The sequence below is a fragment of the Cibotium barometz genome, chromosome 5, assembly GCF_041138505.1.
Source record: "Cibotium barometz isolate CiBa-2024 chromosome 5, ASM4113850v1, whole genome shotgun sequence".
NCBI lineage: Eukaryota > Viridiplantae > Streptophyta > Polypodiopsida > Cyatheales > Cibotiaceae > Cibotium > Cibotium barometz.
Window position 1 is genome coordinate 52,719,980 of NC_141050.1, and position 12,268 is coordinate 52,732,247.

General features: G+C 41.0%; 1 protein-coding gene across 1 annotated transcript; it reads left to right on the forward strand.

Annotated features, from left to right (window-relative positions):
• Nucleotides 1–5,988: 5,988 nt before the first annotated feature.
• Nucleotides 5,989–7,898, forward strand: LOC147638634 (uncharacterized). The gene is made up of 3 exons (XM_086798565.1): nucleotides 5,989–6,566; nucleotides 7,333–7,471; nucleotides 7,583–7,898. The coding sequence occupies exons 1-3, from the start codon at nucleotides 6,144–6,146 to the stop codon at nucleotides 7,765–7,767; spliced, it is 747 nt and encodes a 248-aa protein (XP_086654691.1). The 5' UTR covers nucleotides 5,989–6,143; the 3' UTR covers nucleotides 7,768–7,898.
• The last annotated feature ends 4,370 nt before the right edge of the window (nucleotides 7,899–12,268 follow it).

The following is a 12,268-nucleotide window of genomic DNA, read 5'->3' on the forward strand; positions in this document are numbered from 1 at the left end:
TTGGCCAAACTCTATGGATTGGTGCTAAAGGTGGAGCTCAGTTCATTTGAAGAGAGACATGGATTCAGAGCCTTAGGACAGGTAGGCTTTTGAAGGAGCTACTCTACCCTTGACCACATCTTCACCCTCCATGCCAGCAACAAGGAGGGCAAAGCATGACATCAGAGGATTTACTGATACTTTATGGATTTTTGTAAAGCTTTTAATACTGTATCTCGAGTCCGCCTCTCCTAGAGCATCTACAGGAGATAGGAGTCCCATTTGATATGGTTTGGAGCATCATCCCGTCAGAGTCTATCACCAATAAGCAAGAGTCCTAAGAGGTACAACACATGAGATTTCCAGTACAATTAGAGCAAAATAGGGATTTCCTCTATCACCCACTCTTTTTGGCCTCTACATTGATGAGATCTTGAGCTTCATTGTGACGGATTAGGTGGGGCTGGTCCCACACTGGCAGGCATATTGATACTCCTACTACTTTATGTACATAACATTTTCCTTCTTTCCGATGATTGAGCCGAGGGGCTTCAAAGATAGTTGGTGTTGCCTTACATGACTTCTACACTCAACGGGACCTCTCTCTTAACCTTAGTAAAAGCAAGGTAATGGTATCTTTTTAATTCCAATTCAATACCTTCTCCCCCTTCACATCCAGATTGAGCTTCACATCCAGATTGAGCTTCACATACAGAGGGGACCTTGTTGAGATTTCCTCATCCTATGTCTACCTCTTGGTGTCACTTTCAGTAGCGCACACTTCATCATGCTTCCTGCAACACATGCCAGAGTGACACACGGGATATGTAGCCTTAAGCTTACTTGGGCGACAATGCTTTTAGGCACATTTCTAGGAGCTAGGATGAAGGGTTGGTTGTTTTACACCCTTGCCACATCAGCCTTGATGTATGCAGCAACCTTCTAAGGGCTAGATTTATCTGATAAGGATTGACAGAGTGAGTTGAGAGGCCCTAGGTCATGATGTTCTCTTGTATGATTTGCAATAAACCATTAGTCCCAGACTAGATTATCTAGGCAGAATTTGTTGCAATCCCAATTATAGTGGATGCACTCTTTCAAACAGTCACATACCTCCATCGCATCAGTCACATAGATCCCCGCAGGTACTTGAGGCGTGATGTCAAGACCTTTATGAGAGAAAATTAGAGCAAACCATAGACTTAAAATAAATTAAAAAGCATGAACCTTATGTAAACAGATTTCTACCAAAGTAAATCCATCGACACAAGATTGGGTTCAATCTCCCCTGGATAAGTGCGGCCCATCATGCCACCCATCCATATTTAAATATATTAAATTTTTCTTTTCAAAAATCCTAAAAATAAAGCTAACTCGATGTTCATGACCTTCAAGGTGAGTGTATCGCTTGTGGAGCAGTTTAGCTTTTGAGTGGTAAAATGATCCATTCACATCCTAGAAATAAATGTGCTTGGGTGGTAATGATCCATTCACATCCTAGAAATAAATGTTATTCCAAGACATATTCAAGCACAAAGAACTTGTGATTTAGCAAGTGAGTTTGCGTATAGATTAAGCACCCCAAACATGGCATGTTCATGTCCTTTGTGAGGGGTTCCACTTAGGATGATGAGCTTGTTGTGCAGGTTGGAGAGCTCAAAGGTTATGAGATTCTGCTTATGCCTTGGCCGGCAGGTAAAGTTGAGCTTGTATGAATGCCAACCTCTATTCTAGGAAGATTTACATCATGATCAAGTTTGGGCATTGGGGTTTTTAATTATTTCAAGGGATCCTCCTTCCACAAAAGCATTATGAAAATGCTTATGCCTTGGCCGGCAGGTAAAGTTGAGCTTGTATGAATGCCAACCTCTATTCTAGGAAGATTTACATCACGAGATCAAGTTCGGGCATTGGGGTTTTTAATTATTTCAAGGGATCCTCCTTCTGCAAAAGCATTATGAAAATGCCTTTAGGAGTTTCTAGGGTGACTAAGTTGTATGGATTGATGATTAATTGCATACCGCATATCACCCATGTAGATTTCACCAAGGATGATTTCATATGCAAGTATTCTTGGAGTAGTCACATAGAACGTGCAAGTATCTCTTGGAGTAGTCACATAGAACTTACAAGTATTTCTCGAGTAGTTACATAGAACTTACAATCCATAGAACATGCAAGTATTTCTATGCCAGTGACATAGAACTTGTAAGTATTTTCACAGAAATCACATAGAACTTGTATGGATTAATGATTAATTGCATACCACACATCACCCATATAGATTTCACCAAGGATGATTTCATATGCAAGTATTCTTGGAGCAGTCACATAGAACGTGCAAGTATCTCTAGAGTAGTCACATAGAACTTACAAGTATTTCTCGAGTAGTCACATAGAACTTCCAAACCATAGAACATGCAAGTATTTCTACGCCAGTCACATAGAACATGCAAGTATTTCTAGATCAGTCACATAGAACTTGCAAGTATTTCTAGAGCAGTCACATAAAACTTGCATACCATAGAACTTGCAAGGATTTCTAGAGCAGTTACATAGAACTTACAAGTATTTCTAGAGTAGTCACATTGAACTTGCAAGTATTTCTAGAGTAGTCACATAGAACTTGCATACCATAGAACTTGCAAGTATTTTTGGATGTCACATAGAACTTGCAAGTATTTTTGGAGCAGTCACATAGAACTTGCAAGTATTTTTGAAGTAGTCACATAGAACTTGCATACCATGGTTCCGCTCACTGTGAGTAGGGTTTGTTTGAGATGGCCCAAGATTTTAATTGATTCTCAACTAGCATCTAGCACAACACGATCTCTAGGAACTTGTGCATTATAAATTGGCCTATCATGAAAAATTCTGACATGAAAAACGTTTTTTCACAACATGAAGGTCTTTGGTTTTTCATGGCATGAAAAACTCTCGTGTTTCACAACTCTTGTTTTTTGATTAGGTTATCTGATCTTAACACCCTATTCTTAGCCATGTAATCCCTAATATTCTAGAGAAAATCTCGAGGAGATTTTCACAGTGTGAAAAACCAATCGGCATAAAAAACAAGGAAACTTACATATTTGATATTTTTTGGGATGTTTTGATAATTTCGCATGCATCTAGATTGGTTTTCTAAGCACGGGAATTGAGATTTTAAACTCAATGAGACCCAATTTTTATTGTTCATTAATTGATTCTACCAAGCATGAAAACCAATGGATTAATGCAAATTAGAAAAAATCAAGCATTTGCTATGATTTTTTGTCATTTTTTCTTGATTAGTATGTCTTAAACCCTTGCTAACCTACCTGTCCATTTTATTGCAAGAAAAAAAATCAAACACAAAAATATAAGCTCTTTTTTGTAGAAATGCAAAATATCCTAGATTTAAAGTTAATGTATGCAACTATAAACCTTAAATATGTTTAACTAGTTCCTAGCATGCTTAAATATGTTTAACTAGTTCCTAGCATGCTTAAATAATGAAAGACAACTAAATGAATAGATTCACAACAATAGATCTAAGTAAAAAAATATGGAGAGAAAATACAGTTTTCTTTTCTTTCTATGAAAATCTCTTGATTTTCACGCCCATGAAAAATCAAGAGATTTTCATGCACATGAAAAAGTCACTCAGACTGCAAGTCCACAAACATGAGTAGATTAAATACTCATCAATAATCTACCAAGCTCCTAAAACATCCACAACTAGCCATTTCAATGGGTGAGCTAATTAGCTTGCCATTCTTTATTTCAATTGGCTAACTATTCTAGCAGCTCAATGATACAAGTAACTAGTCACCCACTAGCGTAGAAGAGCTGTAAAAGTTCATAATTACCATACGCTCCCTATCATTATTCTTCCAGGTACATCTCTAGATGGGGGGTCCATGGTGGATGAAAGCCTAGTCCACATGGTACGACCCATTACCTTAAATTCCCTTACAAAGGTACTAGCACAAGTTATCTTTACTACTACTTCCTATGCTATTTGACAACCTAAACCTTGCCAATAACAAAATACCTCAACAACAACTTCTTCACCATCAAACCCCACATTCCACTCTCAAGAACAGTGAAGAAGTTCTCCATTAACCTCGCAAGTGGATTGAATTCTTTCTTTAGCCACTCAATGGTTTTAACCTCATCAGCTACATCAAGAGTTTGAATGACTCACTTTCATGTACTTTATTGTATATCTGCTTTGTAAGAGCACTTAAAAATAAAAAAAGCACATGGACAAAGAATGTAGGGACGTGCCCTCCTCTCAAGATTTGACAATAGTCTTGCAAAATGTGAAATTATTAAATTTAAGAAGCTATTATGTACTTAAAAAAAGCACATGGGACGAAGAATGCAGAGACATGTCCTCCTCTCAAGATTTGACAATAGTCTTGCAATTGGGAAAGCATCGGACCAAAGAGGTCATTATCTTACATTGCTTCGATGTTTCAAATGAGGAACTGAGATTCACACTCTCTCATTATGATGATTTTGTTTATGTTCCTCTAACCTCTCCACCAAAACCTTAGATGACCCTGCTGCTAACCTAAAAAATATAACATTGTAACTTTGCTCGTGATTGCCAAAAAAGAAAGTGAGAAAACATAAACAAAAACACAAAAAAACAAGAGCTCACAAAAGGGGGGAAAATGCAATCACTTGCAAAGGCCCTCAATGTGTTAACATAAGGAAGGGAGGCATGTTAACAGGTGCTACCACTAATAGTCTATATCAAAGAGAAAAGACGGACATACTAAAAGAATGTACCCCATGGTCCTCCCATGACATCTCACCTAGCTTCGTGAAATACTATTGGAAGTGGCTATGCGACATCTTTTGAACTCTGAAGGTCACTCTATTCCTTTGGCAAGTTGCCTACAAGAGTTTAACAGTTAGCACATGGTTGGCCATTGGTGGTCATCCCTGATGCAGTGCATTGAGATGCGATCACCGATCGTCGGAGTTGCAACCCATGACATTCTCTATGGCAGATAATTCTTCGACTGTTCACACCACCCTCTTGCATCATCACTTGGGGGGCAATTAGTCACCTTGGTTGTTGACAGAGTCAGGGCCCGCCCTCCACTATGAGGAGACTAGGCCCTCAGGCTCAGAGATTGTAGGATAGAGTTTATCCCCGTCCATGACTCTCCAGTAGAGGCCTAGTCCCTCGGCACTTGTTAGAGTTGGGATATCATCATCAGCAGTAGTATAGTGGTATGGCACATTTGGCGGGCATGATGTAGCAAGACCATTAAGGATGCCCTCACCCCCCTAGCGGAGTCCATCCATGCCATATGGACAGATATCGTTCATACCTCTATGGCCAGTGGGGGAAGCTATAGAGAGGTTCAGACCGCATGCGAAAATGTTGAGAGGCCTTCCTACACATAGGTTAGAACTAACCCAAAATTCTTGCACTTGTTAATTGACTCATCTATTTTGAATCTAAGGGAAGCCATGTATGATAAAATGTGCTATGTAGAAAATAAGTGTAAAACCAAAACATGGGGTTTGAGCTATGGTTGAAATAATTCATTATAAGCTCCAAAATGTTATAACTTACGGCTCTATCCTGATTCCCTCTACAACCTCTCTAGTTTAACCCAAATCTGCACATGTACATCTTAAAAGTATGCCCGTTTGATGGATGTGTGGCCGATTTTTTTTCAAAATCGAGGCTGGTTGGGCTCCGTAAAACATGCATGCCATTTAATAAGTAGAGACTTTATGTACAAAAAAGGTAGGTGCTATAACGTGAGTGAATAAAAAAGATGCTAGTTTACAATCGCTATAAAAAGGTAGGTGCTATAACGTGAGTGAATAAAAAAGATGCTAGTTTACAATTGCTATAAAAAGAAGTTATCTTAAATAGGTACATTTAAAGGAAAAAGTTTATTTTGGCTGTAGAAACGGAGACCTTGAGTCTTTGAGGGTTAAAGACTCAACACGAGACCAAAAATGTGGGAAATTGTGAAGGGAGAAAGGGGCACACATCCACCTCCTCTGGTGTGTAGTGGCCTTGCTGTGTGAACACGTGTGTAATCAGGAAGCTCATGGCGATGTTGTTTGGTAGCAGGTTCTCGTCCCTGTAGTGGCCTTGCTGTGTGTAGTGGCCTTGCTGTGTGAACACGTGTGTAATCAGGAAGCTCATGGCGATGTTGTTTGGTAGCAGGTTCTCGTCCCTGCAACCACCGCGATTCCCGCAACCTGGGCTTAGCAGGTGTCGCCCTTCAGAGCGCAGTGGCTTTTGCTGCTGTGATGATGCTGCCCGCACCGGCACACAGATGGACTGGGCGGGCGGTGTGAACATAGTGCGCTGCGTGCTGCCCTTGTGTTTGGCTTTCCTTCTCGCAAAGGATGGCCACCAGCCATGCCATGCCCTCACAAGTGTGGAGAACAAAGCCGTTGCCCCTTCCAGAGTCTTCTCTAGATACGAGCCCCTCTCCAAGAGGGAGAAAGAAGCCGATACTTCTTTCACCGCCAGAGTGGACGAGGCCATCTCGTGGCTGGAGAAGGGCAAACAAGCCCAAGGTCTGGGTGACTTTGGCGAAGCGCTTCTATGGTACACTCAGGCCAGAAAGCCTTATCTGATCAAATCTTTCAAAAATCAAAGCTTTCTCATCTCATATGTTGATTCCATATGTATGTATATGTTTGTGCATGTACCATTATGTCTTCTGTAAATGTTGCACGGATGTACCATGATGTATGTATGTGTGTATGTGTGTGGGTTTGTACCAAGATATATTGTCCATGCATGTTTTTACATGTGGGCTTGTACCAAAGATATATTATGTATGCATGTATGTATGGATATATAACCTGCTTTCTAATGGTTATGTCGTAGATGATTAACTATGTGTGTGTGGGGGCTTGTACCAATTTATATTATGTGTGTATGTGTTTGGGCTTGTAATTATGTATGCATGTTTGTATGTATATATAACCTGCTTTCTAATGGTTATGCTGTAGACGATTACAGTCTATGTATACTACAGATGAAAGGATTGCTTCAAGCTCACCAACTGATACAAACTACACCAGACAAAATTATTAAACTTGGAGATCATAGGCTGGTGAAAAGCTCCTCTGTGAATGAAATTTGGAGATACAGAACAGCGTTATATGTTAACTTATGTATGCACACGTGTGTGTGCGCAAATCCTCATACATGCATTTATATTCACATAAATTCATGTATATTCTTATGGGTCTATATGCACATCTATATGCACGTGTATGCTCACACTATCCATAATTCACAATTTTTGTTTCCTAATTTGTGAGCTTGGATATTTACACCATTTGTTCTGATCTGTAGTGTGAATTTGTGTTCAGATCATTGAGAAATCTGGTGACCTCGCCCTAGCAGAGTATGCAAGAGTTGGACGAGCCATATCCCTCTACGAGGTGGGTGACAAAGAAGAGGCCTTTGTGGAAATGGAAGATGTTTCCCTGTCATTAAAAGGTTATCCAGGTAAATTTGTTCCTGTGCCTCCCAAAAAAAAAAACATTTTCTATTGGAGCTGCTTGGAAGGGGGGATATGCTTGAATTGAGATACCCTGTCATTGGTTATCTTTTATGCAGAGGTTCATGCAGCTTTGGCAGCAGCACTGTATGCGGACAAGAATTCTCCAGTCTCTGCAGAACAACAGTTCACCATAGCAACATTGTTAGATCCTCATTACAGTGATTTGTCCTATGTCAAGGATACCAAGCATTGGCCACCAAGCCTTGTAAGGTCTTTGGGAAGGTTCATCAACTTGCAGTAGATTGTGGTTGTGTAACAGTGTTGCTAATGCTATTATACTTGTGTAGAAAGTGAAGAAGTTATACCCATTCTATCACTCCCCAGTTTCTTGGAGCATGGACTTGATCTTGGCCTTTTGAAGGCCTGGTGAAACGTTTGGATTTTTGTTCTGGTCTTTATTGGTATTATGGGTAAGATAACTGCAGGAAAAGCTTGGTTTGCAATTAATGATTTTGAGTCTCGATTGGGCGGGTGAAACCATGTTAACCTACGACATAACCCCCCTTCCTAGTGGTGGCCGCGTCCTCGTGTTACCCACCCAAGTCAGTGGGGTGAAGTTGCTGCACACCTTGGAAAGGTGTGGATGGTCTAGGATATACCATGAAGCTGGCGTGCAACGTTAAGTTGTAATAATCCGCAACCGGATGCAGAGCATATCAGTGAGAAGCTTAGGATAGTCCTATTGGTATATAGCTTGTCGAGGTGACATAAAATGTAGTTCTTTATGCATGGCCTCCTATCATGGAAAATCGGATCCTTCAAAATTAGGTAGTTGGTAGAAGCGGTCCATACCATGTGAGACTGGCAGAATGCACACCAAGACCACCACCATGGAATGATTTGTATGGGTAGATGGTTGTTTGGATCTTTGGTGGTGGAATGGTTTGTATGGGTAGATGGTTGTTTGGATCTTCTTGGCGCGACATGATATTATACCCTTTGCTCATAGCGTGATGCCTAGAGATTGGAATTTTTCGTAGCAAATATGTTGGTCAGGGTGAGGTTTTGCTGGTATTGAATTGGAGTTGAAGTAGAGGTTACATGCATTGACACCTGTAAGGTTGACAAGGTTGAGGGTTCTCCAGGCGATGGTCTTACCATGGGCTTGATGGTCTCCCATCCAGAGATGTACTTAGAGGGTTGACTAGGTTAGTTGCAGGTGCATGTGTCTGTGCCCCATGAGATGCAAGATTTGAAAAACAAATGTGATGCCGGTAGTGAAATATGCAAGTGACGTGTATGGAGAATGGACGAAAGGTGTGCTCCTATGTGTGTACTCCTCCAACTTGAAGATTTCTTAGACTCAACTGCTTTCTTATGCTCTCTTTCCTGCTGTCTTCAACATTTCTTTCATCTCTCTTTTCTTGGGGACTCAAGATCGTTAGATTGTTGATGGATGGCAGTTGACTTTGCCCATAGCTAAAATGGAGTTGGGCGACCTCTATGGCCCAAGGGATTTGGTGTTAGCGAGCATTGGGAATAGAGTCAATATAGATCAATGGGTGGTGGGGTTGAAGAAGAGGCCACAGAAGGTTCTTGTTGATTTGAGGAAGGTCTAGGTGATGGATCATACCATGGGCCAAGCTTGTGTCCGCCATGGTCCCTCCATCCAGGAATGTATCTGGACGGGTATCGATGATGAGGCTTAATGCATGTACTTAAGGTATCAATGCCTATTAATGTGTAGGAAATTCAGAGCTCATGTGTCTACTAGATGCAGAGCTCGTGTGCATTTGTTTGATTAAAAAGTGGTTGAGGTTGAGGTTTAGGTGGTGGCCTTTGTCTTCTCCGGTGAGGTTTGGATCCCCATAATGGTTTGAGTGGGTGGTCAACTTGGTGAGGTGAGAGGAGTGTTGTGTATTAGGGGTTACCTAAGGTGATGGTTTGTAAGTGGAGGACGAGGCTTTGGATGTTGATAGGTGTGGATACGATAACCATTCCACGCAGGGGGGGGGAGAGAGAGAGAGAGAGAGAGAGAGAGCGGGAGTGTCGCGATTCTTTTCTCCCAACTGACTACACAATCAATGGCTACAATCCATCCCCTCCCAAAATGATGCAATCTGTCATTGTACCTGCGGGGATCACACAATAAATGGTTATAATCCATCCCCTCACAAGAATGATACTCTCTTTCATTGTACCTACGGGGTCACATAAAAACCTGTAAGATATAAAATTTAGCTTCAAAACAACTCGATGTCATGGATTGGGAATTTTTTTACCATGGTAATGGTTACTGTGTTGTGGATGGTGTGAGGGGGTGGGTGGCCTAATCAGCTCCATATCTCTCCCAAGATAACAAATTGCACATGGCTAGTCCCAGTGTCAACAAAGGCGGGCCATGCAGCGAGATGGCCTTTTTGGGAGAACTCTAGCTGAAGGTGAGCAGGTTTCCTCACTAGTTATGTTTCAAATGCATTAATAAGTACAAACATGGATGTGGGTACAACACCACCAACAATAGTACAAACCTTGTTCCAAGATTTTGCTTAAGATTGTATATGGTCTCGTTAAATGTGAATCCAATCCTCGGAGTCGACAAACTTCGGGAGGGGCTCATATTCTTTGTCATCATCTTCACTATCCACCAACATCTTGTAACAAGCTCTACAGATATCGATTGATGTGGTCTGAGCAGTTCTATTTCAAATGCGTCAACCATGAACAAGGATGTGATATTGGCATCGTGCAAGCCTTGTCTCAAGCTTCTATAGAAGCGTGTCCATGGTTGCCAAAATGTGAATTCAATCAGTAGGCTCCATGAAGGGCTCATATTCTTGGTCCTCATCTTCACCATCCAATATCTTGTTACAAGCTCTACATATATCAATTGATGTGGTCCGAGTGAGTTCTATTTCAAATACATCTAGCATAAACAAGATTGTCCACACCAATCGTGTAAACTTTGTCCCACGCTTCTATGGAAAAGTGTCCATGGTTGTCAAAACGTGAATCCAATCCTTGGAGTCAGCATGCTCCGAGAGACGCTCATATTCTTGGTCCTCATCTCCACTATCCAAAATCTTGTTACAAGCTCTACGGATATCAATTGACGTAGTCTTGGTGGTTGTGATGTCACTCATAGTTGAGAATGTCTTGATCCATGGATATGTGTTTCCTATTTTCAAGTTTATTGACTAGATACCTTTGCATAGATAAACATGATTAGTTTCCCAATTGTGAATCAGCCTTGTGTCTCTAATGTGAGGCCTTCCAAGGATCATGGTGTTACCCCTCTTCTCTGAAAATCACTTGACGTTTGTTGTCCTTGACAATTGATTATACATTGCATTTTTGCTTGCTCTTCGAGGTTTGTTGCCCTTGACGTTTGATTATGCATTGCATTCTTGCCTACTCTTTGAGGTTTTCTTCTTTTTGACCTCCGCTTCTAGTTCTTCATCCTTGTCAAGAGCTACCACAACCTTTGGGGCTTGTGCCGTAGGCTCTTTGGCTACTGGCTTTTGCGTAGATAAACATGATGATTAAGGGTTGTGGAGTTAGTAATAGAGGGGCTATTGATGATGAGGATCCCTTGGTGTGAGAATGTTTTTTTTTTGTGGGTGATGTTATTCGAGGATTTTTTCTTGTGGGTGATGTCGTTTGAGGATTTTTTCTTGTTGTAGAATTTTCATCCTTGGGTTCTTTGTTAGACATGGGTTTGGCAATTGGTGCCACCGTTGGTGATTAGGAATTATTTCTAGGAGTGGTAATTGTAGACAAGGTTTTGTGGTTGAGATCTTGATGCTTCCTTGGTGACACGAGGTTCTTGAGACACAGTGGCTATATCTTGGGCAGCTCTACCTTCAAAAGATGTAGCCCTTAATTTGAGCCTTGGTGAAATAGAATGGTCACCTTCATGATGGGAGATTTGTAGTTTGAGGACTCTGAAAATGTAGATTTGGGGCTAGTTCCTTGTTTGGGGATATGGATGACTTAGAGTCTGGCACAAAGGATCCTTGATAGAGAGGGTGGGAGTGTCTCCTGATGCAAAAGCTAGTTGTCTCTTTTAGACAAGATCATAAAGAGCATTAAGTGTTATTTCATCCTTGTTGCCACATAATGACACCACCACTTCCTTGTTAGCAATCTTCATGGCACATGTTTGGCTATCAAGGTTTGGTATAGCTTGCACCAAGGTAGCCCAATCCCTTCCTAGGATAAAGTATGCTTCGAGCACATAGTCTAGCACACAAATCTTACATTTCGAGGGGTTAGAGTCCACATAAATTGTGTATTCAAAAGATCCTATACATGGCATACCTTTTGTATCAGTCCATGGAATCCATTCATGAGCCTATAAGTATGGCTCGCATATACAATGCCATAGCTCAAATGTCATAAGATTGTTTTTCCTGTAAGGATATATTTGACTTTGAATGATTTCGAATCCCAAGCTTGTTTCAAAGCCAATTTCTATTCTAGGAATCCATTGGAAGGATTCTGGTTCTGGAGTCTTAGGTTTTGAAGCTTCAAGTCGTGGAGCTTTCAGCTCTTTTTGGATCTGGTAGATGAGTTCGTAAGGATGTTTTAGGGGTCTCCAAGAGGATAGTTTGCTTGCTTTCATCAATGGAGTGCCATGCATTGACCAACTAATCACCACCCACCAGGACAACCTCTTCTTCTAGTTCCTCATTTGAAATTCACATTTGATGTTATCATCCTCCTGAGTGATAATTGTGTGGGAAATAATCCCAGACTTCAAGGTCTTGGCCTTTAGCATCTAGCACATTCATTTGGCTAGA